The sequence below is a fragment of the Python bivittatus genome, unplaced genomic scaffold (assembly GCF_059951505.1).
Source record: "Python bivittatus isolate LINGU-HERP-01145 unplaced genomic scaffold, Pbiv_v1 ctg000660_np1212, whole genome shotgun sequence".
Classification (NCBI taxonomy): Eukaryota; Metazoa; Chordata; class Lepidosauria; order Squamata; family Pythonidae; genus Python; species Python bivittatus.
In genome coordinates this window covers 2,193,426-2,221,301 of record NW_028277092.1, presented here as the reverse complement: position 1 = coordinate 2,221,301, position 27,876 = coordinate 2,193,426, and the positions used below count along the sequence as shown (strand labels likewise).

At 46.3% G+C, this 27,876-nt stretch overlaps 1 protein-coding gene across 5 annotated transcripts in view; it reads left to right on the top strand.

The window, feature by feature from the left end:
* ARHGEF2 (Rho/Rac guanine nucleotide exchange factor 2) overlaps positions 1 to 27,535 on the top strand; it is a 137,414-nt gene extending 109,879 nt beyond the window's left edge. For 3 of the 5 annotated variants that reach the window (XM_088151164.1, XM_088151161.1, XM_088151165.1), the window contains 20 exons: positions 4,835 to 4,902; positions 5,546 to 5,609; positions 6,051 to 6,180; positions 6,432 to 6,541; positions 8,990 to 9,136; positions 12,559 to 12,809; positions 12,902 to 13,027; positions 14,760 to 14,877; positions 16,481 to 16,732; positions 17,168 to 17,244; positions 17,749 to 17,918; positions 19,231 to 19,298; positions 19,392 to 19,586; positions 20,486 to 20,590; positions 21,001 to 21,068; positions 21,784 to 21,825; positions 21,958 to 22,008; positions 23,116 to 23,523; positions 24,510 to 24,702; positions 25,029 to 27,535. In XM_088151164.1, the coding sequence (XP_088007290.1) occupies positions 4,835 to 4,902; positions 5,546 to 5,609; positions 6,051 to 6,180; positions 6,432 to 6,541; positions 8,990 to 9,136; positions 12,559 to 12,809; positions 12,902 to 13,027; positions 14,760 to 14,877; positions 16,481 to 16,732; positions 17,168 to 17,244; positions 17,749 to 17,918; positions 19,231 to 19,298; positions 19,392 to 19,586; positions 20,486 to 20,590; positions 21,001 to 21,068; positions 21,784 to 21,825; positions 21,958 to 22,008; positions 23,116 to 23,523; positions 24,510 to 24,702; positions 25,029 to 25,114 (2,729 nt within the window). In that variant the 3' untranslated portion in view covers positions 25,115 to 27,535. The remainder of the gene's footprint in view (positions 1 to 4,834; positions 4,903 to 5,545; positions 5,610 to 6,050; positions 6,181 to 6,431; positions 6,542 to 8,989; positions 9,137 to 12,558; positions 12,810 to 12,901; positions 13,028 to 14,759; positions 14,878 to 16,480; positions 16,733 to 17,167; positions 17,245 to 17,748; positions 17,919 to 19,230; positions 19,299 to 19,391; positions 19,587 to 20,485; positions 20,591 to 21,000; positions 21,069 to 21,783; positions 21,826 to 21,957; positions 22,009 to 23,115; positions 23,524 to 24,509; positions 24,703 to 25,028) is intronic. The other 2 variants (XM_088151163.1, XM_088151162.1) reach the window with 2 other exon arrangements.
* Positions 27,536 to 27,876: the final 341 nt, after the last annotated feature.

Sequence of the window (27,876 nt, the reverse complement as noted above, 5' to 3'; positions counted from 1 at the left end):
TATACAATAGAATTCAGTATAGTTGCAGCTCTAAGATAGAAGCTATTCTTCAGCCTATTGGTCCTTGTTTTCATTATCCTGTACCGTCTGCCAGATGGTCATAGTTCAAAAAAAGAATGTCCCGGGTGGGATGGATCCTCAAGAATATTTTGAGCCTTCTTAAGGCAGCGGGAACTATAAAGTTCTTCCAGAGAGGGGAGAGGGCAACCAATGATCCTCTGGGCAGTGGTGGTAACCCTCTGGAGCGCTTTCCTGTCTGCCACTGTGCAGTTAGCAAACCATAGGTGCAGTAGGTTAAAATGCTCTCAATGGTACAGCGGTAGAAGGTCACCAGCAGTTTTTCATTCAGTTGGTGTTTCCTGAGAAGTCTCAGGTAGTATGATCTCTGCTGGGCCCTCTTAACCAAGGCTGCAATATGAGCGCCCCAGGTCAAGTCCTCCTTTATAATAACACCCAGAAACTTAAAACTGGCCACCCGCTCCACTCGGTCTCCATTGATAACCAGGGGCTGGACATCTATTCCTCCTATAGTCCACTATAAGCTCCTTGGTCTTATTGATATTAAGAGCCAAATTATTGTCTCCGCACCACGAAAGCAGCCGGTCCACCTCATCCCGGTAGGCAGACTCATCTCCTTTGGAGATAAGCCCCACCACTGTTGTATCATCTGCAAATTTAATGATAATATTGCTGAAGTGAGTGGGGGTACAGTCATATGTATAAAGAGTGTAAAGTAAGGGACTCAACACGCAGCCCTGTGGTGAACCAGTGTTGAGAGTAAGAGCTGAGGAGATATAATTGCCTAATCTAACCCTCTGGGAGCGGCCAGACAGGAAGTCCAAAATCCAAGAACAGACTGAATATGGAAGTTCAAGATCCATAAGTTTAGACACCAGTCTTTGTGGAAGGATTGTATTAAATGCAGAACTAAAGTCTACAAAAAGCATCCTCACATAGGTCCCCTGCTGTTCCAGATGAGTCAGAGCAGTGTGGAGAGTGATGGCTATAGTGTCCTCTGTGGATCTATTAGTTCTATATGCAAACTGATGTTTATCAAATGTATGCGGAATGCATGGTTCATCTGAGCAGCACATAGAAAGAACAACCTGCAGCAAGAGATGATTGTCGCTGAGTTCTTCCTGAGAAACTCCTCTGAGTCAACAGCTTGGCCTGCAAGCCGAGCTCTACTATAGGGAAGGTGCCAGTTGTGCCCATCAACTTTCTTTTGGTTTTGAGGGTGGATGGAGGGAACTGTTGGCTCTAGTAGATCTTGGTGGATTTTATGGAGAGACTGCTGGCTTCCAGGAGACACCTCAAGTAACATTCTGCCTGGCCCTAAATTGGTAAGGCCTCGGCAGTATGGCTGGTTTCACACATGTTGGCTAGACTCAGATGGGTTTGGATAGCTTGTGGTTTAATATGTTTGGAAAAGCCAGCTGTTGTCTTAATGTCTCACAAGAACCAGGCCACCCTGGACAGGATATTTTATTAATCTGGGATGGGAACTTAGCCTGAATGTGACATTGTCGGTGGCTACTGCTTTCTCAGGGAATCGCACAGCCAAGGACTATTCTCCTGCCAACAGATTAGCAGTCAGTTCAGACAATTGATGAGCTCTGGGCAGATCTAAACAGCTGCTTTGTCCTGGCACAAAGGTAGCCTGCTAAGTATTTCCTGAGCACATGTCTGCATGCCTCCCCATGTATCTCATTGTGCTCCCACAGCTGAGGCAGCTTAAGGAAGATTTAAGGTTGCAGGCCACTCTGGATTTTCCCTCTTATTCCATCTCAGGACACTGGGTGCAGGCAATTAGGACATGTTGATGCACATTGTGGAGGTATCCTGAAAAGACATGCATGTGCTGGCAACTGGGTGGCTCCAGTTGGTTCTGCTAGTTTCTTCTGAGACCTTCAGTTTGACCCCTGCCCTCCTCTAGTGCGTGCTAGAGCTTTGGCAGCAGAGCTTGATCACACTGACCCTTTCCAGGTCAGCGGCAGACACTGTTGGCAGGGCCAGCAGTGTTGGGTGGGCAGGAAGGCTTGAAGCATCATGTATCCTCCAGAATCAGGCATGGGATGCAGGCACAGTACAGTGGCTTTGTGGATTTTATCTCTCACTGAAAATGAAGGAGTCTTAGGGCTCTTCCACTTGGCAGCCTGAGTGTGGCTTTTCTTCCCTGCAGAAGCCAGCAGCCAGAAACTCTGTCAGCCTGTTTCAGTCTGATTCAGCCTCAGCAACAGTCCTTGGCACAGTTCTCCCTGGACAGCAGTTGGGACAGGCTGTTTAACATATAAACAATTTAAACCCATTTCCCATGTTTTCCTGTAGTTCCCCAGACTTAGCTTTATTTCTAATCCTCCTTCTAGCATTTTTGCATCTGTTCCCACAGAAGGAGAGACTCAGCTGAGAAACTTTCACCTTCAATGCCTGGACAGGCCTTCTGGGTCCTGCACTAGCTGTCATACTGTATTCTAGAGGTCAGTGGGACTGTATTCTAGAGGTCAGGGGACGCCTGACATCTTGTCCACAGTTATGAGACGGGGAGGTACTGCAGGCCTGTGGTGAAGCTTTGCTTGTACAAGGCTCTATTAAATCTCAGCAGCTTCAAATCAGCCTTTCTTCACACATCACACCAAATTATATTTATTTTTAAAATGTGGCTTGTTGAATTAAGACAAACAGGCTGCATTCACACAATGCTCTAAGCCATAAATTATGGTTTACAAACCACAATTGGCTTAGCAGAGAACTACATGAAACCCAAATCCAGCAATCTACATTATGTTTTAGTGTGATACGTGAAAGCAGCCTGGATTAGACGACCCAAAGTCTTACTTGGTAGAAAGAAGCGTCCTGTGTTTCATGTGTGTTTCTTGCTCTTGTCCTGCTGATAGTGGGAACAAGTGTTAAGTGTCAATCGTTCTATTTCTTACTTCAAGTTTTATTAGAAGATGGTAGGGCTGTACTGGCAGCACTTGTTCTGCCCAAAGAAGTGCATCTAATTATGACTTAAGATGATGAACTATCATAAAATGTGCAAACAATGGCTGGGTTCCCACAAGATGCCAAATACATGGATACTTGCGGTATGATAAAGCTAAGGTTAATGTAGATTTTAAGAATCATTATGTCAGACATGCCATTTTGAGAATATGGAATAAATACAAATCCAGGTTGTACCCGAAAACACCTCTGTGGCTCTCAGCAGAAGAAGCATTTTATAGATGAGAAATGATAAGCAAACATAAATTATATTATATTATATTATATTATATTATATTATATATATAATATATTATTAATTAATAATAATTAATATTATATATTAGAATTTTTTCAAGGAGAATGTAAAATAAAATCAAGAGAAGATCTGGTAGCATAGGGATATACCTGTCAGTAGTTTTCTTATGTACAGCTATCAGAAAGGTTTAAAGTAGACAAAAGATTTCATGGTTTTGAACAGTATAAGACTGAGTTTGAAACAGAACTGTGTACAAATGATGAACATGTCATGCCAAAATGTACAAACTTTTATTGAAATTTGAAACAGAAGAAGAACAAGTGAAAGAATGTGTGATAAAATAGGCTAAAAACTTTGGTTACAATATACAAACGGAACATTGGAAAAATATGTGGTTGAAAGGATTGAAATTTATACTATGTTCTAATCTTAAAGAGAATTTTTATAAAATGATGTATCATTGGTATCTGTCACCAGAGCAATTGTCTAGGCTGTATAAAAGTACTTTGAATTTATGTTGGAAATGTGAACAACAGGAAGGGACATTTTATCATGTTCAATGGATATGTAAAAAAGCCAGAAAGTTTTGGATGCAAATACATACATTAATTTAGAAGATCTTAAAGATTAATATTGAACTGAAACCAGAGGCTTTCCTTATGGGATTGATGCAGACAGCTAGAAAAAAGTCATGGAATTTTGTTTTTATATATGATAACTGCAGAGAGATTATTATATGTTCAAAAGTGGAAAGATTCAGCACTACCCACAATGGAGGAATGGCTGGTGAAGATGATGGAACTTGCAGAGATGGCTGAATTGACTTCTTTGATCAGAGAAAAGACAATATCTATGTTTATTGCTGACTGGAACCCCCTATAGACTTTTTGAATGAAACAGAAAAAAATTAACTTATGATTTATGGTTTTGATGATTAGAAAAAATAGGTAATAGAAAAAAGAGAGCTTTTCTTTTTGTAACCATGGAGTAAGAGGTAATTTTGTAATTGTACTTATATTTGTTGCAAAGAAAATTGGAAGCTACTTCTTTCTATTTCTTTTCATTCTTTTTCTTTTTCTACTTGTTGACTTTTTTCTTTTCTTTTCTTTATTTTATATTAGTTCTTGTTAGTTTTTATCTTCTTTTCAAAACTCTTAAGAAAAAATTATATATAAAGAAAAAGATGTCAAATGCAGGAGACATTTTAACCTGAACTAGCAGGTTGTGTGGATCTAGCCAACCAACCTCCCAATTCTGTTCTGGCCCTGGGAGCCAGTCCTGGCCAATCGGCTTGGGGGGAAAAAAATGGTATTTGTGTTTTTATATCTAGAGGCAAAGTCTCCTTCACATGGACCCAGCTATAGCAGTAATACGAAAGTGGTTTGCTTTATCTTCTTCCAGGATGTTTTTTTGATTTCCCAGTGTAATCTATGGCCCTGGGATTTTCTGGTGGTCTCCCACCCCCTGCTAAGTCAAGTCAAGACTGCCAAGGGGTGTGTATATATGTGTGTGTGTGTTCATGTGCAGCTGATGTATTTCAGAGTCCACTTTTGTCTCTTCCTTTCTCAAGCGGCCTCTGCTTTTCCTTTCCAGCCTGCAACGTGACCATCCACAACCGCTGCAAAGACAGTCTGCCAAACTGCACCAAAGTCAAGCAAAAGGTGAGTAGGTGCAGGGGCTGAGCTGGGCTGATGAGAAAGGAGAATTAGCAGACAGGCAGGGACTGCTCTCTGGGCATTAGCTTGCCCTGATTTGACCTGGGGAACTCAACTTCTGTTTTTAAAAACATTCTCAAGTTTCAAGCCCCTCTGGAAAAGCCCTGGACTCAGAGAATGCTTGACAAAGACTGGACAGGAATTTCAAAAAGTAGACTTCATTGCTCTTTTGATCAGCATTAGCATAGGGCCATCCTTCCCTCTGCTGGCTGGGAACCTAAGCCACTGGAAAATGCCAGGATGGGAAAGGCTGGGTAATTTCATTTGGCAATTCACAGAATTTTTAATCTCTGTTCAGGAAGCTTCTAGATGACCTAGGGGGAAGAAGGTTGGTCTGGAGGAGTGAGGGCTGAGAGACAGGCTGGGCCTGAGAGATAGCATGTGAGAATCTACATCTACAATATTTTAGAAGAGCACTCCCCCCTGACAGAAAATGAGGACAGAAGGGCTGTTTCTGTTCCTAAGATAATCACTGAAAAATGGACAAGGACCTTCCAAGCTTCTTGTCTGCCCTTGATCTGTTTTATTGCCCTGCTATCCTTTTATTTCTTCTTTCTGTCTTCTCTTGCCCTCCCCACTACCCCCACAGCAGCAAAAGGCCGCACTGCTGAAGAACAGTTCAGCGTTGCAGACGGTGTCCCTCAGGAATAAAAGTGAGTGGGGCTGGGAATTCTGTGATTGCAAGTCCAGCACTTAAAAAGAAGCGCAGAGGGCAGGGAAGTGGCTGTAGGGAGCAGTTTCTCTCTTTGAACAGACTGTGGCTGGGGGGAATGAGAATGGGGTTTAATCTATATTCTTGAACTTGCATCCCTTTTTAATCTAAAGTTGGGCCTTGAATTCCATTTCCATCAGCTCTCAAGATCATCTTGATGTCTGAGTGCCAGAGTGTCTTTCCTTTTTTAACCACATCTTCAAGATTGCTCTGCTTAGGTCTGGAGTGGGAGAAGGGTTCCAGGTTTTCTTGAGCCACAGTGCTTTTCTTTATAGTTATCCAGAGTATTTCTTTCAAACCTGAAAAATGCAGAATGGCTGGGTTTCAAAAGAACAGAAGTGTGCCCTCTAACCTTCGCTGGATGTCTGTTCGTATTTTTCAGCCATCACAAGGGAGCGTCCCAATTCTGCCATTTACCCATCAGAGAGTTTTCGGCAGACCTTGCTGGGACCCCGCAGAAGCCGTCCCACCTTGTCCCTTTCCAAAAGTGTCTCCACTACAAACATTGCAGGGTAAGTTAATGCACTTCAAAGAGCTGGTTTGTATATAAAATTCAGGGAAAAAACACATCTGCAGACTGCTTTGAAAGTTTGGGCAAAAGGTTGCGATGCAGGTGTGTAGAGCATTCTTCTCCAACTGGTGTCCTCCAGAACAGTTGCCTGTTGGCTGGAGAGGATAGAAGTTTAGTCCACTGCTCCTGGAAGGTACCTAGTTACGGCAAACTCCAATCACTTGTGGTCATAATTTTTGCTTTCCTGTTCAGGACATTCAACGACGAATCCCCCCTAGGCATCCGGAGAATCCTCTCTCAGTCCACCGATTCCTTGAACATGCGCAACCGAACCTTGTCAGTAGAATCCCTCATTGATGAAGGTGAGAAGAGGAGGGTGCACACACAGGCAACTGTGGTTATTTGGATGTGCTTCAGTAAATTCAAAGAAATTATTCAGAAAACACTGGGGGTGTGAATCGGGATTTTTTTTTCCAAATGGGAGGAAAGCTGGTAGAATCCTGGAGTTGGAAGGGGCAGTTAAGGTCATCTGCCCCCCCCCCACTGGCGCAGGAAACCCAATTAAAGTATCCCAAACAGATGTATGCCCAGCCTGTGCCTGAATCTGTCCAATGAAGGGAAGCTTGCCATCTTTGTGGGTTACCGGTTCCTTCATCAAACAGCTCTTACTACTAGGAAAACATATAATGGGAATCTGACTTTTATTTATTTGTGCATTTATAAACCTCTTCATTCAAGGTTGCTCTAAGCAATGTACAAAAGCTGCGGCTGTTATAATAAGAGTAACATCCAGTAACAGAAATACAATATAAAAACATAATAGCAATTACAGTTAATTACAACATTCCTAGCACCAGGAGCTTTACAGCACTCAAGACCCAAAGGCCTTCCAGAACCACCAAAGTTTTGCAAGCTTCCAGAAGACCAGGAAAGTGGGAACTTCTGTTACATCAGGGGGCAAAGTGTTCCAGAGGAGGGAGCCCTCTCCCCAAGAAGGCTTGTTTCGGGGCATTCTCCCTTGTTCCTCTAATTCTTGTAACTTCAAGCCATTATTCTGTGCTCTGCTGGAATGATAGAGAACAGCTTGTGATCTTCTGCATGACATACTTTCATGTTTGAAGAGGGATATAATTCCTCACCTCCCTCAGTCTCTCTTCCTCAGTTTCTCAGTGATAAGCATTCCCAGATTCTTCCGTCTCTCTTCATAAGACTTATCCTTGTTGCTCTTCTCTGAACCTGTTCAGTGGTCTGAATCATCCTTGAAATATGGAACCCAGAACTGGATACTGGGCTTGAGTGGGAATCAGACCAAAGGAGAATAAATGGAAAGTACTACTTCCTTTGATGTAGAAATCGTACTTCTGTTGTTGCAGCCTATAATTGCATTAACCTTCTACGGATCCACATCACACTGTTGGCTCATAATCAGTTTCCAGCTCATGATTATTATTATAACTATACATTTGTTTCTTCAGTGAAGAACTGTGCACTTGCCTCTGTTTGCTTTCATTCTGTTACTTTCAACCCATTAATCTAGCAAGATTGTTTTGAATTTTATTTCTGTCTTCTAGGGTATTAGAAAGTCTGTTTGGGAAGAGTACTAATACATAATGCAGAGAAATATTGCAGCAAAAAACTCAGAACAGGGCTTTGGGAAAAAATAGAAGATTGCAGAGGTGGTATCTATAGAAACACAGTGTGCTGGAATCTTGTTTCATTTTTAATTTCACTAACTTAGAATCCTAGACTTAGAAGGGACCCTTGTTCAGTATGTCCCCAACAGTTGGTTGTCCAGCCTCTGCTTGCATGTATCTGTGTCTAGCCACCTCCTCCTCTGATCCTCACAGTCAAACTGCTCTTACTTTCCTAATATTCAGTCAGAATCTGCCTTCTTGTAATATAAGACATTGTTTAATGTCCTGTCCTCTGGAACAAGGGAGATCAGGCTTTGTCTTTCTTCTGTGCTGCACCTCTTCAGTACATAGAAAATGCTGTCGTGATCCACCATGTTGTCGTCTCAACACTATACATCCCCAGTTCCCTCAGTCCCTCCTTGCAGGACTGAGTTTCCAGGCCATTGATCACTCTTGTTCTGCTCTGCCTCCTTTCCAATCTCAATGGATTCTTAGAATTGACAATTGATAATCATGTTTATCAATAATTTATAGACCACACTATATCCAGCTTTGATGATAAGCAAGATCTTAATTATTCTCTCCAAATTGCCAGAGGCATTCTGTCAACTGGTATGTAGGTGCCACTGTGCACCTCCTCCAGAAATACAGAAATAGAATCTTTCCCTATTGACGTAGCTGAGACAGACACCTTTGGTACATTGGTGTTCCTGATACTTGGCTGTTTTCTTTCAACAGCTGAGTTGGCTTTTTGTGCAGCTTACAATCAGAGTATTCCTGGATGAAGACTGGAGGAGGGAAAATACAGAGCCAGTGTCTCATTGTGCCTTTTTCCTGAAATCCGGAGAGTCTTGGACCCAAGGCCGAGTACCCAGACAGCCAGGGGCATCAGATGGGGGGTTGGGGGGGTTAGAAGAGCCAAAATGGTGGTTGCACCCATCCAATTGAAGCCCCGCTTTTTTAAAAAACACGCATTGGTTTTGTTGTGTATTGTGAGCTGGATAGTTTCAAGCATTCCACGGGTACTAAGGAGCGGCAGCGTTCTTTTCTGCAAGCACACCTGGGTTTGCTTTATCTTTGAAGCCTCCACCTTGCCTAAATCAGCATCATTCTCCCTCCACTGCACACTTGCATGTGCGCATCCCTGCACTGCCTCCCTGTACTTTCTTCCCCCAGGAGCTGAAGTCGTTTATAGCCAGTTGATGAGTGACTTTGAGATGGACGAGAAGGATTTTGATGCTGACTCCTGGAGTCTGGCAGTTGACAACAGCTTCCTGCAGCAGCACAAGAAGGAAGTCATGAAGCGCCAAGATGTCATCTATGGTGAGTATTAGAGCCTCAGCCGAGCTCCCCCCTCAGCCACCCACCCAGCCTCTGAGCCATGAAGGCCAGCCCCATTTCCCTGGGAAGGTACAAGTGGAAGAAACATGAGACTCTCTTCAGGCCATAAAGACCATAGCTGAATTTTTTTTAATGTATTCATTACATTTGTGTATCACACTCTCCACCAAATGTAAGCCTGGGAAAATGAGTGCAACACTGAAAAAGTCTCCACACCACTTGTAAAGAAAAGCAAATTTAAGCAGAGTAGCAGGAAAGGCAAAAGAACAGCAACAACAACAACAACAACCCCAAGTCCTGTCAGTGAATGCTTAAATGTGCGGGACTTGCATAGCCCCAGTTATTAGGGATACCTTAAACGTTTTAGTGCTGGCCCATGTGTCCAGAATAACAGTGGAGACTGCAGGCACACACAAGACTCCCTACTGTGGAGGATAAAAATCAGGGGGCGTTTTGTAACATCTTTTCTAAATGACAAATAACAAAGCAGATGCTTTTGTAAGTTGCTTCTCACTTCATCAGATGCGTGGAGTAGCTAAACTGTTGTAGGATTGAAATTGGGAGGAAAAGGAGGGGAAGATAGGTTGGTTATGCAGATGCAGGTTACATGTGAGACAGATTACAGGTGCCCTATTAATTAACAGTTTTAATGTGTTAAAAACCTGTTGTGTTTGTTGAAACCCTTTGAGATAGCCTGAAACCTTTTGAGGTATGTGAGTTCAGCAATCTCTTGCTCAGTCATGTTGTTAATTCGACCTATGGAGGTGTGCTGACCTGGGCTCCTTGGATGTTGTTGGGTGGGATGGAGGTCCATGGATGCTGGCCCCGTTTTGCCCCACTACTGGGGTGGGGGAGGTAAGTGGGACTGCGGTGTTTTCTGAGGCTGCCGAGTGTATGGGCAGGTGCAGCCAGTGGTGGTTGAGTTCCCTATGGGTTGGGTGGTGTGGGCTGGCAGGGCTTTGGGTTTAATTACGTGTCCTGGGGCCTGGGACAAGGATGTGAGGGCTGCTACCCTCTATGCCAGGCAACTGGATCCTTGGTGGCCCTGGACTTTGGCTGCTGCTTTTGAATGGCAGGTCAGTGTATAACAAGGCTCCCTAATCCATGATCTTGTCTTGAGGGCACTGACCTGGCATGTTTTACCGAGACCTGGTTGGGCCCAAAGGGGCAAGTTCTCCTCTTGGAAATGTGCCCACCTGAGTCCCGGGTTTTGTACCAGCCAGGAGTCCAGGGGAGGGGGGAGGGGTGGCTGTGGTCATCTGGGAGTCATTACAGGCTTTCAGGGGATCCACTCCGCAAACAACCAATGCGAGGCACTCTGACTGAAGTTGGGCTCAAGGGAACAGTTGGCATTGTTGCTGGTTTACTGCCCTCCCTGCTGCCAGCAGCTTCCCTGCCTGAGCTCCTGGATTCTGTTGGTTCGTGGGGATTTCAGTTTGCCACCCAGTGACACAAGTTTGATATCAGGACTCAAAAAAGAATAATATCAAAATAATATCAGAACATTTCAACCTTTCAGGACACCGTATTACAGATCTCAAAGGAAGTATTGGCCAGGTTTCCCTTGTAAAGAGAGCCACAGAGCACCAAGTGGCTCAGAAACTCCGCTGAGCCCTCCCCACATAGAGTTATGTGCTGATGTAGAGGGATATTTTATAATGCCCCACAGGACTCAATCCTCAATGCGTTTCTCATCCTAGAAAATTACTACGTCATCTGCATGTATCAGAGCTGGAATGGCACAATCTGCTAACATTAGAGAGTGTTGAGCAAAAGATGGGAGAGGCTGGCTTAATGCATTTATATCTAAATTGAAACTTAAGGGGGCTAGAATACATCCTTGCCTTACCCTCCTCTGGGTAGTAACAGCTCCAGAGAGATGCCCCCAGGGGAGCATCTAACTCTCAATGAGGTATTCAAATAAAGAGTCTGGATAAGAACAAAACAATCCTTTATTTATTGAGGACCCTCTTTTTCCGTCAGCCTCTGGACAGTGAGGAGTATTTTTCGGCTAAACAGTCCAGGACTAGAGCCTGATCCAAGGCTTTGAATCTCACCTGCTCCTCCTGTGTCAGTTTAGCTACTGCGTGCATCTGAGGAACTGTGTTGCAGCTCACAAAAGCTGATGCATTTTAATAAAATTGAGTTGGTTGGAAAAGGTGCCACCGGACTCCTTCTGATTGTTGGCCTCCATAGACTAACCGATGAGGTCTGCTGGGAAAGCTCTGTATTGATGCAATGACAATGTATTCAAACTTGCATTCTGTCTTCTCTTGCAAGGAGATTCAGGCTGCATTTCTGTAGTACTTCATCCAGGTCTAAGATCCAATTTTTTTCCCTTCCTTCCTGCAGGGGTTTAAGGCAGCATGTACGTGATGCACATACAGCCATTAGAATTAGGTTTGGTTAAATTAAACAATATATAAAGCACATGCTTTAAAGTTTACAACTATTTATTCTCTTCAGCAAAAGTTGCTGCAGGAGGACCAGTGCAAATAGCCTTTCCCAGACATTATTACTAAGAATTACATTTTTCCCCAAAGAGTCGGTTGGGAAAGGATTCTAGAGAGGAAAAGGACATTGGGTCAGAAAAGGGTCAGAGCCACCTGAAACAGTCCCAGTGGCCATTTCTGCTAAAGGAAGACCTGTAAGTAGGTGCCTAAAGGTCTCTCCTGAGCATGAGGAGTTGGTCCCAATCCCACAACCGTTGGAGATTCGGTGCTGCTCCGAAGTGGAGCTCCTGGTATGTTCGTGGCCTCCAGCCAGGGAGAGATCCAAACAGGCTTACATTGTCACCTCTGTTTTTCAAGCTCTCCATCCTGAGATAACAGGGGCCTGACCCACTTTTTTTAAAGATTGGAAATCTTACATGGATTTTTTGCTGAAAGGAAAAAAATGACATGATGATTTGAGGATTAAAAAAGATGTGGGCTAAATGAGGGGCTGAAGGGATTTGGATAACACCTAAGAGGGAGGGAAGATTATAAGATTGCAATTGTCTGTTTTAGAAAAGGCTGGAAGTTATATTTCATAACTTTAGTTTCTTATCTTTCTTTTCTTTTCTTGCACCTTTTTTTTAATTTGCCTTTTACTTCATGTAAAAGTCTTCATAAATATAAATAAATAAATAAACGATAGCAGTGACTTGACCAACTTCTATTCCAACTTTTTTCTCCTTCTGACTGACTTTGTCCAGAACAAAAGGAGAGAAGGCAACATTAGGGCTAGATCTGTGAATCTCTCTGTCTTCTTGGGACAAAACGTCTTCAGTATCTAGGGGTGGAACACATATATGCCTGTCCCCTCAGGTAAAAAATGAGTACATCTTCCTGTTTTAGATGGTCCTGGAGCTAGCTCCAGCCCAGCCCTTGTTGTTCCCCAGCCTAGTTTCTTTATCTCTGCAGAACTGATCCAGACAGAGCTGCATCACGTCCAGACCCTGAAAATCATGACCAACCTCTTTCGCAAGGGGATGCTGGAAGACCTGCAGATGGATACAGCAGTGGTGCAGCGCATGTTCCCCTGCGTGGATGAGCTCAGTGAGATCCATGACAGCTTCCTGGCCCACCTCCTGGAACGTCGCAAGGAGTCTCTGGCAGATGGTAGTCGCAAGAATTTTGTAATCAGCCGCCTGGGAGACATCCTTATCCAGCAGGTACTTGAAGGAACAGGCTTGGGAAGAACTTCTCCCCACCTGCTCTGCTCTTGCGTCCTTCCCCCCTCATTTCTTACAATCCTGCCTTCCAGTTTTCAGGCACTACTGCTGAGCAAATGAAGAAGGCCTACTCAGAGTTCTGCAGCCGCCACACCAAAGCCGTCAAGCTCTACAAAGACCTCTTCACCCGGGACAAGCGGTTCCAGCAATTCATCCGGGCAAGAACATTTCCTGCTCTTGCATCCTTCCTTTCTCCCTAGCTTGTTTCTGCAGCTGACTTCAGGGATTGACAAGGGAAAGGAAGGGCTGAGGAAGAGCGGCCACCACACTCTTGAGTTCATTACCCAGCAGTGGATGAGTGGCTGTAGGCGAGATGTAGAAAGGGTGGAATTCTGCTGTAAAGACCTTACCATCTGCTGTTTGCATGTGCGCATATGCACATGTACAGGTTCAGACATTGTGACAAATAAGGTTGCGCAAGACATTTTGAATCTTCCAAGTGGAAAATAAAACTTGTGCTTTTTGAGAATTGTATTTCAAAACAAAACTCACCGTTTTGTTCTAACCCCAGAATAATCTTGGTCGTTTTGAGTGACAGCATCTTGATGGTCATGGGGTGAAAAAAAACCCTTCAGAAGGGACTGTTCTGAGCGATCCAAGCTTGAAACAAAACATGATGTTCTAAGACTTTTGTTCCCAGGTTGGAACAAAAACATTTGAGTTTCCTTCCAGTTAAACGCAATCAACCCAGCTATTCCATTGGAACTTGTTTCTGTTCTGCAGTCATTTCTTTGTTACTCGCTTGCTGTGGGATTCCCCCCCCCCCCCCCCCATAGAGGATGGAAAGTCATGTTTTAGTTTTAGCAGGCATTTTGTCCAAACCCAGCCAGGCTTGTTGAATGTACAGGTAGTCCTCGGCTTATGACCATTCATTCAGTGATCATTCGAAGTCACAATGACGCTGAACAAATGGTGGTTATGACATGTCCCCGGAGTTCCGGGCTTCCCAGCACCCCGCGGTCACTTGATCGCAATCTGAGCACTTGGCAACTGGCTTGCACTTACGACTGGTTGCAGTGCACCACGATCACGTTATTGCCATTTGCAACCTTCCCTGCCGGCTTCCCCAAAAAGTCAATGGGGAAGCTGGCAGAGAAGGTCAAGTCACTGGGGTAAGTCTCCCCTATCCGTGCATCCTCTTGCACCCCTCTGTGCTCGCACCACCCTGGCCACTCACACCCCTGGTGCATCTTACCCAAACCTCACCTCTCCTTCCCTGCCATTCATGTACCCCCGCACACCCTCCCCAAATCTCGCTGCACCTCCCTCTCATCCTCGCGCACCCTCCCTGACCTTCACTGCACCTCCCTCTCACCCTCGTTCACTCTCATGCACCTTCCCTGAGCCTCACCACACTCCCTCACACCCTCACGCAGCCTTGCGCACCCTCCCTGGCCCTCCCTGTGCCTCCCTCACACCCTTGTGCATCCTGTCCCACCCTCCCCCATCCAGCAGCAACCATTTACCTGCCTGTCGGCCTGCTTGTGAGCCACCTGAGACTTGCAACTTCCTGCTGGCTTCCCCACTGACTTGGTTGTGGGAAGCTGGCAAGAAGTTGCCTCACCTAACGACCATGGGATTCGGTTAATGATGGCAAGTGGGGCTGCAGGGATTGCCATCCCTAAGTGATGCGGTCACAGTTTACAACTGCATCGCTTAGCGATGGAAATTCCAGTCCCAATTGCTGTTGTAAGTTGAGGACTACCTGTACACACAGCCTTTTCAGGGTTAGTGCATTTCCTCATTTTATAGCCAGGACAGAAGCAAAGGAAGTTTGTGTTTGAAGCTTGGCACGAGATGTGTGTATGAGGTGTGTACAGATGTTTGCTGCATATCTTGTGGATCTGTTCTGGATAATAACCCTTCTGCCCATTTCCTCAATGTTTCCAGAGATTGTCGCGTTCATCAGTACTTCGGCGGCATGGGGTGCAAGAATGCATTCTCCTCGTCACCCAACGCATCACCAAATATCCTGGGCTTATCGATCGAATCCTGCAAAACTCCAAAGGTAGCAGAGAGGGGGACATGTGGCCTTTATGTGTGCTGTTGTTTTTTTAATACTTTCATCAACAGTTAATAGCTATGACACCAATTTTTCAAATGTTTACTACAGGCTTTTTCTTTATCTTGTAAGAAATGTATTTCTAGTAGTTACAATATGGTTCATTTGGAAGTATTTTGGTTCATTTGGAAGTATTTTAAGTAGCACTTAATTTATGTAAAATTGATTTTAACGCATGTACATACTTTCAATTTATGTAAAATGGAACTCTAACTGGCAGCAGCTGGATCTTTTGCTCCTGCTCCACCAGAGATGGAATTTGCCAGGATTGCGCTTCAGTTAATGTTCTGGATGCAGAGTACCATCCTGGTACAGTGGTACCTCGGGATACGAACTTAATGCATTCCGTGACTCTGGGCGTATCCCGAGTTGGTCGTAACCCGACACAAATTTCCCCATAGGGTTCAATGTAAATCCGGTTAATCCGTTTCGCCCTCCGAATTTGGTCGCACCCCGAAGCAAATTTTCCCATAAGGTTCAATGTAATTACCGTTAATCCGTTCTGGCATCCGCGGACCACGCATCAGGGGCGGGAGAATGGCCGGGCACTGCGTGGCGCGGTGGGGAAAAAGGCCGGGCGCTGCACGGCGCAGCGGGAGAACGGCCAGGCGCGGCGCAAGAACGGCCGGGCGCGGCGCGGTGGGCAAACGGCCGCGGACGACGTGTCAGGGGTGGAAAAATGGCCGCGGACCACGTGTCAGGGCGTAAAAATGACCGTACCCCGAGGCGGAGTTCGCACATCGAGGTAAATTTTTGCGGCCGGAGCTGGTCGTAACCCGAAAAGTTCGTTAGTAGAGGCGTTCGTATCCCAAGGTACCACTGTAGTATAACTTAATGTCTGAAATCACTGACCTGGTTCGGCCTTTCTAACCCAGAAGGGTTTTTTCAGATTTTTTGACAAGCACCCAAATTTTGATCACATGACTACGGGGGCACTGCAATAGCCATAACTTCAAGGACCATCCATAAGTACCATTCGTTCAGCAGTGTCGTAACTTTGAATGGTCGCTGAATGAATGGTCATTAAGCGAGGACTACCTGTCACTCTGGCTGTGGTTCTCTCTGTTATGTCTGGGGAAGCCACCTAAACATGATAGAGGAGTTGTAGTGCAGCTCTGTGGAAAGATGGGATGAGAAAAGATTTTCCTGAGGGCAAGGAGCCTCGAGAGAGTGGGCTGGTCTGAGGGATAATCTTGTGCCCACACCCCTGGGTGACATCAGGGAAGCCAGAACGATCCAGGTGACAGTTAAGGTCTCTTTGAGGTAGTCTGGGTGAATACAAATCTCTAAGGAATTTCCCAGCCTTATTTCTCGCGAGTTCACTAAGGGGAATCTCTGGGAATGATTTGAAACGCTGCTTCTTCCCATGTTTCCGGCCGCCTGGGCTGAGCTGCTGTCTTTGGGAGAGTTTGCCAGCAGACTCGTCCTCTGTTTCTCAATGGTTTTTGTCTCCTCGCCCTCCCATTCCTTTCCCAGCCTCCCCACAATCTCTCACAGGTAGTGAATCTGCTGATGTGCCTCTCTCATGTGCCTCCTACTTTCCCCCCAGGGAACGAAGTGGATCAGAGAGATATGAGCACAGCCCTGACTCTGGTCAAAGACCTGATCTCTGCCATTGACCAGGAAGTGCACAATTACGAGAAGAATGCGCGGCTGCAGGAAATCTATGGCAAGGTGGATGGGCGGACCAAGGCCCACCTGCCCTGGGAGCGGGGCTCCTTCAGCAAGGACGAGATGCTGCGGCGCAAGCTCGTCCATGATGGCTCCATGCTCTGGAAGACAGCCACGGGGCGCTTCAAAGGTGGGTGGGGTGGGGGGTGGCAGGAAATTCCCCACACCCTGCCCTTGTTTAGCTTCCGAACTAAGGATACCCAAGCTGTGTGTTACATTCAGCTGATTAATATTCATTCTTGCAAACCCATTTTTCTGGTGGCTCCCTAAGGCCTAGGGAGTCTTTCTGGACCAGGAAAAAAATGTGTGTGTGTGTGTTTTAAGTAAAACTGTGATGCTGCTAGTGAATGTTGGAGTCTAGTACTGACTCTCGCTGTGAGGTGTCTTTCTCTCCATGTTTATTGTGAGACATGGCACAGTTGTTGCCATTGTGATTTATTTGTTTTTTATGTATTCATCTTTCTATCCTGTCTTCTGTTGTACAGCTCAAGGTGGGGTGCGTAGTGCCTTGGGCTGCATAATAAATTGTTCCTCTGCCCGTGGCCCCTGTCCCCTTCCCTTGTAGATGTCCTGGTGGTTCTGATGACAGACGTTCTCATCTTCCTGCAAGAGAAGGACCAAAAGTATATTTTCCCCACCCTGGTGAGTGGCTTTGGATGTGCCGCAGCTTTTTCCTGGGGTGAGGTCCCCAAGGTCTCAACCTGGGTGCTCTTGGCACAGGACGCGCAGGGCTGTGGCTGTATTTGGGGCCCTTACAGATTGGTGGCAGGTGGGATCTTGTTGGAACTGGGATTGTCTTTACTATTAAGCATTATAAACAGCCCTAGCCCCATCTTGGCTGATGTGAAAAAGCTAAGTAGGTTAGTCCTGGGATGGAAGGCCACCAGGAGAACCCAGGGCTATAGACTACACTGGGAAGTTAGAAAGAAACATCCTGGAGAAGAATCACGTCCGTATGCGTGCTGTGAGAATTACGTGGATGGAACCAAAGATGGCTTGAAGAGGACTTTTGCCCAGCTGAAGAGCCAGGCAAATGAAATAACGGTCTGGGGACGTTGCGTTTCAAGGCTTGCTGATCCACAATAAATGCACTTTTGAAGAGGGGTGATGAGCGGAGAGAGTCTGAACATGCTCCTTTCCTTTCAGGACAAGCCAGCAGTTATCTGCATCCAGAACCTGATTGTCCGCGACATTGCCAACCAGGAGAAGGGCATGTTCCTGATCAGCAGCACTCCGCCCGAGATGTACGAGGTCCACGCCGCATCTCGTGATGACCGCAACACCTGGATGAAGCTCATCCAGCAGACCGTCAAGCTGTGAGTGGGGGGCTCTTGCTTGGGGCAGGCCGGGAGCAGCCTTCCTTCCATCCAGTCTGGTGGTGGGACAGGCACCCCCACATGTCGGGTGTGCCTCTCCTAGGGCAAGGAGTTGAAGCCACCCCAGTACCGGATGGGACTCCCTGCGTGACAAGTCTGGGACTCAGCCACAACATGCCGTATTTGATTTTGGCTGAGGGTATTGTGTGAACCCCGCCAGTTGCGGTTTACAGAGCATGCTTTGCACATAGCACTCTACTGAATTCAGTCACGGCAATGTCCAGTCTACGCGGAGAATAACTCTACACTTGCCGAAATGGCTAAATTACTTGTTTGATTAGAGAAAAGACAATATCTACATTTACTGGTGATTGTAAAAATCCCTTATGGATTTTTGCATAAAAAAGAAAAAATGAACTTGTGATCTATGGTTTGGATGATTAGACAGGATAGATGATAGAAAGAAGAGAGTCACGATGTAACTTGAGAGAGAGAGGTGAAAATATAATTGTATTTATAACTGATGCGAAGAGGATCAGAAGCCTCTTTATATCTTTCTTTATATCTTTTTTTCTACTTTTCTTCTACTTTTTTCTTTTTTCTTTTTGCGTCTTTAGTTTTTTGTTTTATTTCTCCCTTTCCCTTTCTTCTTTTTTATTCTACTTTAGTTTAGTCTACTTTCAAGTATATGTATATGTATATGTGAATGAATGAATGAATGAATGAATGAATGAATGAATGAATGAATGAATGAATGAATGAATCTACACTGAAGCTGTACCATAACATGGCTGTAAAGAGCAGCATATAATTTTTCAAAATAAATAAATAAACCCCTTTATACAAATTGGCGATACCTATTCAATTGGAATGGCCCCAGAGAGGGGAACCCAAATCATCCAGGGTTTGTGCTACCTTTCAGTGACAATGAGCTTAAATAATCACAGCCTTTAGGGTTTTTTTAAAGAATGGAAGGAGACTTAAACAGGGCTTTCTAAAACTAGGAAAAATAGCAGATAAAAGGGCAGCAGGATTTCTTTCTTTTAGTGTCCTGAGAAGGCAGGGCTTGGCTGAAGTTGACGGGTGGCTGATTCAGTACCAATTCTGGTTGCCCCAGAAGTTGGTGGGGAGGACTCTAAAAGGGTGTTGAGTTCCTTTGTGGCAACTGAGGACCCTTCCACACAGCTGCTCTTTCACCCCCCAATTTGGATCGTCACAGACTCCCCAAGGAGGCCAGTGCAGTTCCCCTCCTTTCCAGACCGAGATGGTCCAGAGGGTTAACCTGATGTGTCTGTTTGCCTCTCTGCTGCAGCTGCCCTGACCGGGCTGATTTCCCCTTCATTGAGACCGAGAGTGAAGCCTCTCTGAGGAAGCTGAAGGGTAAGGTCAAACTCATTGCCAGCTTCCCCGGGCAGACTTTGCCCTTCCCACCTGCCCCTTCCCCTGGCAGCCATGCTCTCTTCTCTCCCACAGATAAGATTCAGCAGTGTGACCAGGAGATCATGGCACTTCTTGAGGAGAAAGGAGAGCTCTTTGCAGACCTTGTGACTCTTCAGAGCAGCGCAGAAGACAGCCCCTTGCCCTGGGCGAATCCCCGCACTCTCTTTCGCGTGGAATCATCAGACCCTCCACATGGCGAGAAGCTGATCCAGGAGGCCATCAGAGAAGGTAGCAATCTCCCCACACAAACCACTGCAAGGAAGAAACCTTAGTTTATGAAGAAATCGGGGTCTAGTTCCAAGATGGCTGCGGAGACTTACTGCTCCCTCTAGCAGAGATGGGCTCCAAGAGAAAAATTGTTCAAATGAAGAGAGAGGAGGTGTCAGCAGTTCTGGGTAACTGACTTTGCAGAAGTACCAAAAACAGCCCCAAAGGAGTTAACTTGGGGAAAAGAGAGGAAGTAAAAATGACAAATGCCAAAAGCAAAGATCATGGCCTGAATTTCACATTAGAAAGTGAAACAATGGAAACTTATCCAAAGCGTATTTATTGTTCATTCAGGACCTCCTAAAAATGTATGAATAAGCTGTGTGGAATCAGCTTTTCCGGCTCCTAGTCCAGTATCAGTTTCCATCAATCCCCAGTACTTTCCGAGGAAATCCAAAAACAAGTCCTAGGTCTCTTCACTGCTCTTCTGTCCCATCTTCTGATACCAAACGTGGGGGCTCCATTTGCAACGCCAGCCCTCCGCTGTCACAGAGTGGTCTTGTGACAAGAGACGGACTTGGCAAGAACACAACAGGCCTGTGTTGGTGAGACTCAACCAAGCCAGGTTGCAGGACTGCAGGGCAATTTTTGTTACTTCCCACAAGAGTAAATGGCAATTCTTTCATTTGATGGGAGAAAGGAATAGAGCATGTTTCTGGAGCTGGTACTGGCATGGATTTGAACAGCATCGTGTACTTGTGACTTACATTGCACTGACACGTACCCAAAGGCTCAGGGATTGGGAAGCAACTCTGGGAATATTATTTCTTGTATAATGTAACAAGAATATCTGCTTGTAAAATAGATGTGTGTGTGTGTGTCCCTTTTCTGTCTCTCTTCACCAACAAATATATCCCCAGTGGAAGTTCTGAAAGATCTCATTGTGGGACCCAGCTGGGATCGAGAACAGAACCCCATCCAGACTCCCAATGGCTGCTCCAGCCCTAACCCCAGTAATGCCACAAGTAAGAAACCTCTTCTGCTTCCCCTTCTGCTTCTCCTCACCCTGAAATTCACCAGGCAGAGGGTCCCTTAAAGTTAACTGTAGGCTGCTCTTACATAGCACTTGAGGCTAAACTGTGGTTAGAGGCTTTGTGGTAGGTGCCAACCCAGGCATTTGGGCTAATTCATGGTGGCTCAACTGACCATGAGTCGTGTTGCTGGAACTTCTTGGCAAATTACTTTTCTGGGTTTTTTTCTTTGTGGGGATGTGTGTGATGGTAGATAGGCGTAGAGGATAAAATGGAGAGTGAAACAGAATGGCCTGGGGAAAATGTGTCTCTTTCAGCAATTTATTTACATACCAAAATCACTGGTTCAAACATTTTGCATCCACCTTCTGGAGCTAAAAACCTCTCTTGTTCTCATCCTACAGATGGGGAGACTGGAAACATCAATGATGCTCTTGAGTTCACCAGGGTTGAAGCTGATTCAAGCCAACGGGTGAGCCTTTTCCGAACAGCTGAGCTCTTTTTCCGCTTCTGTGCAGCAGCTGGACTTGGTGGCTGCCCTTCAGTGAGGAATTGCTGAGTCTCTTGCCCAGAGCTTAGCAACGTCATGAAATGGACAGAACCCTCCACTGGCCAGCAGTACATTTGACTGTCTCCTGCCTCCAGGGAGCCACACACAGAGGGCGGGTCAGGCTTTTTCAAGCTTTCCGCATGAATTCTTTTTAAAGAAGGCCAGTTTAAAAAAAATATTCTTAGGGAAATCTTGAACCTGAATGTTGCTTCCAGGGAGGCTGATGGAAATCCCACCTCTTGAAATTCCTTTAGAAATGCTTTCTCCCAGCGTGGCTCCAGGGTAGTTGGAAAAAAGGGGTTATGGCTAGGAGAATTCTGGGGCTCCTGGTAAAGACCAGGGTGCTTGTGGAAAAGGCCAGTCCTGAAATGGGCAGCAGCCAGTTTCCTCAGCTTTTAGGCCACCTGCAGCCTGGCAGGGATGATTGGGGCAAGAGGGGAGGACCTGTCCTTGGCATCCCCATCAGCAGCCACTCTCTGCCCACAAGTCAGTGGAGAGATCTTCACTCTGCCTTAGCCAAGGGAGGGGCCTTGACCACCCTTCTGTTTTGAGCTGGACCAGATTCAGATCACTTGCTGAGCTTTCGGTCAGGTTTGGTGTGGTGGTATCTGATGTGGCTTATGCTTTCCTCCATTAGGATGGAAATGGCAACCAGTTGCAGCCAAAAGTAGTGCAGGAGGTGAGTTGGAAGAGTGCCTGAGGTGGTGCCAGGAGAGAAGGAAGCATGGCGTAGCCCTCTTGCTCTGGGTGGGGTGGAGTGGGGAGCTTGGTCTGCCCAGACTGAACACAGCATCTTCTCCCCGGTTTGCAGGAGACGCTCCAGCGGCTCAAGAGCCTCTATTCTCTGCTCCACGGCTTGCAGGTGCGTCTGGTTTAAGCCTGTCCCCTTTATTCCTGCCCCGTGCAGGGCAACACCAAGCAGTAGGGGCTCTGTGAGGATGGAGGACTGTGTTCGCCATTTGTTTATCGGGTGCGTTTTTAGAACCACTTCCCTGGGACACACTGCCTTGAAATGCTGTACCCAATTAGAAAGAGAAAGCCTTAATAAGCAGATAATTATTAAAGTACTCTCTAATAGTTTGTTTATTTCAAAAAAGAGGCAGAGGAGGTCTGCATGTAAGCTTAGTTTAACCTCAATTTAGCTGACTAAAAATGAAAGAGATTCATTTAAATGAATGAAAATTTCACTAAATTGATTTTTAATGAAGACTATATTAAAGTGTTATTCAACTTACATTAAATTAATTGAATGCTGTTAACATAATGGCTCCTATAAAAAGCCGTGCCCTGGGCTTGTGGAGATCCCTGTTATCTGGGGCCATCGACTACAGTTCTGTCCTCTTGCTCATGCTAAGCAGAGCATGAGAGGGGCATTCAAAGAACAGGTCTCACTTCTGGAATGGAATCCAGGATCTGCTCTGAAGCCCCCTGGCAAAAGTAAGCTGGGGGGGCCTAATCAGCATCTGGAGGGGAATTGCTTGGAGACACCCAGTCTTCAGCTGCAGGGTAGAAGAGGTGGATGATAAACAAGCTGAAGACATGGATGCTAAATTCACACCCAAGTGAGCAGTGCTGTTGTGGTGCCACATGGAAGTGATAAAGGGCCATCCGAAGCAGGCAGCATGCCTGGGGGTTGGAGGTCCAGCTCAGAGAGGGAGGGCAACTTTCAGCTTAGGTAAAGAGGAGAGTTCTTGTTCTTGGTGTTCTGGTTAAAGAATGCCCCACACAAAGAGGAATGAGTTTTCCCAGTGTTCAAAACTGGGGAATTCTGTGAACACAGAGGTGCATGTACCTTGAGCCATTGGGTCTGCCCTAGATGCCAGCAGTTTGTGCCAGCAGGCCAAAAATGCAATAAAGCAGCAGCTGGCAGGGATGTTGGAGTGCAGATAGAAATGCCAGATTCAACCCTGCCCCCCCACGGTTAGTACATGGAAGTAATTGCAGCCTGCCTGCCCCATTTTTCCCTCAGGGCATCGTGGCACATCAGGACACCCTCCTGGCCCTGCAGGCGCAGGAGGCCGGGGAACGGCGGGAAAGGCTGAGCCGCAGCAACTCTCGCAAAGAGGTCTCCTCGGCCGACCAGCAGGCCACGGAGCTCTCGCTGTTGCAGAAGCAGCACGCCCTCCTGCAGCAGGAGCTGAACCGCTGCCGGCAACTTGGCCAAGAGAAGGCCCAGGAGGCGGCTGCCCTGGAGGGCCGGCTGCGGGAGAGTGAGGCGGAAAGGGCGCGGCTGGAGCGAGAGGTGGACGAGGCCCGGAGACAGCTGGCTGCGCCCCGCGTGCCCATGGAAGCTGTTTGGGTTCGGAAGGGGGCCGAGCCCCGGAGGCGCAGTTTGCCTGCCGGCGATGCTTTGTACCAAAGCTTCACCCCTCCTCCAGTAAGTTCATCAGGTTGGGTGGGAAAAATTCTCCTCCTGTCCAAGGGCCTGGTGGGGGGAGGCTCCTCGCTGTCCTTGGCCTTTTTCAACTCCCCTAAGATTTTCCAGGGCTAGCCAGAGGGGCTGTAATCTGGATGCTAGCTGGATTCCCCAAGACAGGTTGTGCCACTGACCCCAAGGCCTGACTAGGATGGCACACATTAATTTATTGCATTTGAATTCTGTTTGTCGGATTATTCTTATGTCTCACTTCAAATGGGAGACCTCACCTAAAATGTCAAGGCAGCGAGGAGTGTGGAGGGGAGGGGAAAAGGTTGCTCAGCTCTTCAGGGCCCAAGGTGCAACTGACCTGAAGTGAACTCTTGGCTAAATAGTCAAGAGCTCCAGGATCCCTCTTTGGCTGAAAGGGAGCATTGCCTGGTGGTAGAAGAGGCCCCAGCCCACTGCCTTTCAGCCGCCCAGGGCTAGAGGAGCCGGGGCTTTTGCCTAGCAGGAAGCGCCCTGTTCATAGCTCACACTGAGGAGGCCTGGAGCTTGACTCAGTGCAAGAGAATACTGTAGGCCTCTGCCCAGCAGGCTTAACTCTGGCCCTGTTCCCAGAACATGTTCAAAACCGAGAGGCTGCATTCAAAAAGCACACTAAGCTTGATAGGTTAACATGACTTGGGTTATAGGGGGTTGTACATGTGTGACTTGTACCATTTGGTTGATTTATGGTTCTGCTTATTGTGCAGATCCAGAAAATTGGCTAATTCAATACTGTAATCAAGTAATCTATTTGGTTCAGTCTGCTGGGCAAACCCAGCCTCTGGGTGGTGAGCGGAGGTTGGGGAGGAATTAAAGAGGGAAGCTTTTGAGGTCCTTTTGGCCACACAGTCCTTCTCAGAAGCAAAGGTATGGGAACATATTTTGTCAACTGAATCTCTTCCTTTGAGGGCTTAACTCAGACACGTCTTGGTCTCCTCTGTCCCCCTTCTTCTCCATAGCAGAACCGTGGGGGAGAGCCGCTCTCACCTGGCTGCCACTCCCTGCACCGGACTTTTTCCAGTGGCCAGCGGGATGAGGTGGCCTTCCCTGGCATCCCTGGTCGACTGCAGGAGGAAGCAGATGAGCATCTGCAGGTGCTGCTGGAGGAAGAGGGCCTGGGCAACTCCCGGTCTCCCCCTTCCAGCCCCAGAGGTGAGTTGGAACCATTACCACAAGGCTCCCTGGTTAGCTGCCCTCTTTTCTGACAAGGGGCAGTCAGGTATCATGCTCTGCTACTAGCATAAGCAAAGAAATGCCAACGGGTATTCAGGTGCCACTTCCCCTTGGTCCCATAAGCCCACCTAGGCCATGCACTTTGAGCCTTGCCCCTCCCACCTAGGCCTCAGGGGAATCCTACTGTCCTACAGCAAGTGGAATAGAAATGGACATTCCATCTGCAAGGGGAAGCTTCATGAAGGCAGCATCTTCTTCAAGATGTGCTCTTCCAACATCCAGGAATGCCTCTTGCTGATTTTCAGATTTCCAGAGGATGCAGGACATTCCAGAGGAGGTGGAGAGCATCCAGGAATCCAGTGCTGGTGACGGAAACCCCCTGAACAATTAGGTGGTGCAAAGGGGAGAGCTGCCCTGGCCTGGCCAAAGCCTTTGAGGATGACCTGCTCTCCTGCTGGACGACTCCTCTTTGATCAGAACCACACCAGGGGACTTCAGGGACTTGGATGACCACACCATGTGAACTTTGGCCTGGACTGTGGTGGGGTGAGGGGGTAGAGGAAAAGCATGTCCCAGGAGGAGGTGAAGGGCAGGCCATTGAGTTGCACCATCCCCAGGGACCACCACTGATTGGTGGTCGTTGACGTTCGTCACATGTGAACAAAGGGTTGGGAATCTCTTCCTTTCTCCATATTGCTGGGTTCAGGCGGGTGCATCTGGGGACCATAAAGGCCACTGGACTTGGTGTGGTTGGCTGATTCTGACCCATACCGCTCCCTACTGTACTTTCATGCAGTTTAACTTTATTTATTTTGGAAATGGGTGGAAGCTGGCCCATCCTTATGGAGGATAAGTTTTAAATTATTATTTTTAAGTTGTTTCTGCTTTTGTTTAAATTTTTCAGGGGTCTCTAACGAGTATTCAGGGCAGAAAGTAGTAAGATTTCTGGTCAGCCCCTCCACCTCAAAACAGCAAGGAGAAGACCATTGACCAAGGGGACCCTCAGGGTCCTTGAATTCTTATACTAGATGTGCACCGGTATGACTCTGGTCAGTTCGGTGCTCTGGACTTGTGCTTTTAGCTTCACAAGCTGCTCTTCTGCTTGTCAGCTTTGTTTAGTTGAGGAGGTTTTCCTTTTTGGAATTCAATATTTCTCTTGAAATAAGATGTTTTGACATACTTCTTGCTCTCCCCCAAGAGACAACTTTGTTACCAAACATCCAACTCTGACTTGGAGTCCACACTCATCCTGTTACCTGTGGCATAATGGAGATCTAACTCGTTCCATTTTTAAGGGAGTTTGGGGGTCTGTAGACATGCAGATGTTTCAAGAATGAATTCTCAATACTTGTGTGGAAATGATGTAATATATGACTGGTTAAAATCAGAAGCATGAAGACATTTTTTGCAACCTAAATTGTAGTGAAGCCACAGCAAGAACAAAACTATTTGTACATTGTATTTGTACATTCTGGGAGAGTGGGAGGATGGGTGAAAGACCAGGTATCTGTGTCTTGCAGGATTGCAGTCCTTAATAAGCACACCAAACTCAGCCAGCTGTTGGCTTTGTGAAATGGGACTCCTAGCAGGCAGCTGTTACCATCCCGGTCTTCCCCACTGTGGATGTTGCCACAGAGTTACAGTGAAGAAGAGAGGGATTTTGTGATGGGCACAGAGGCAAGACAGACCTTTCCTGATGCCCACCAAGGAAGGAAACATTTTCTCTCTGCAAGCACCAGGGATGCGGGTGGTGCAAGGAAGAAAAGAACGTGAAGTTACTTTCCTGGAATGCGCCGACCTTCTCCAAGCTGCTGCTCTTCACCTGGATCTATTGCTGGGCTTTCAGGCCACCGTCTCAGTGTGGAAATTTAGATTGTGCTGTGGAAAGTCAGAGTTTTTTATTGGGGGGGGAGGGCAGGAGCAAAGCCACAGTTTTCAGGTTTTTTTAGTGACAGGTCTTTTTAACCAAAGCTAGTTTTTTTTTCTTTAAAAAAAATATCAGGGAAAAAAATCAGGGATTAGAAATTGAGTTTGGAATTGGTCTGAGTTCTAGCTTGATTGGAAACAAAGTTAGACATGAGTTTCTTACACTATCATCAATACAACTTGCACGCACACTGGGCTTATGGCCCAAGTATGCCTAGTTGAAACAAATGCAGAAAAAGGGAGCCCCTCTACTAATAAGAGATGGTTTTCATCACCAATTGACAGTTATCGCAAGAGCAAATTCCCCCATCAGAAGAAATTATCTCTGAAAATAAAAGAAGGAAGTGTGCAAATTGCAAATGGGGTCTCTCTCATCCTTGTATGATTAAAAAAAATCACCACCTCTCTCTCTAAGATGCTCCCCTTGTCAATTCCTTCTCAATTTCTGCAAGGAATAAATGTGTGAAAGGGAGAAACCCAGTTTGATGATAGAAATTGCTCCGTCCCTTCACCTATCACCCTTCTGATGGCCAGAAACCCCCAACAACCCTGAAATTTATTTGTGGAACTACTGTCCAATCTGTATTTCTCTCACTTTAGCCATTTTTAAAATTCCTTTTCAACCCTTAAAAAGAGAGAGGTTTTTTTTTAGTAATAAAAAAAAATCCTGCTATGCTGACCAGTAACACCTCTTAACAGAAAAGATTAAAGAAAGAGAATGTGCTACCAAGGACTTTTTTTGTTTTTAAATTAACACAGGAGAGTGATTTCTTTTTCTTTCTTTTTTTATAAATATATATGAAGATAAAAAATGGTTTATTGTTTTCCTGTTGATTTAACTTGTAAAAGAAAAAGTGGACAAGAAAAGGTGAATTAAAGATATCAAAGCCAAGACTGTGTGTGTGTCAACTTTTGGCAGGACGGTGGAAAGAGAGGAGCTGACTCCCCCAGGGCTGAGGAGGCTGGAGGGCAGCGCTAGGAGGGCGCATTGCTGTGGGAAGAGCCCTGGGTGGGGGGTTACCCCAGATCCAGGCTTGAAAGTTGCCCTGGGGCATTTCTGCCCAGGATAATGCACTCTGCCCCTACCACGGCCCTTTGGGAGTGGAACCTTCCCCCAGCTGCAGGCACACGTGTAGGGAGCACACTAGGCCCTTTGCCCTTGCACTCGTGCCTGCTCACAGGAATGTGAAAAGGGATGCCAGAGAAAGTCAGGCATGAGGGTTGGCC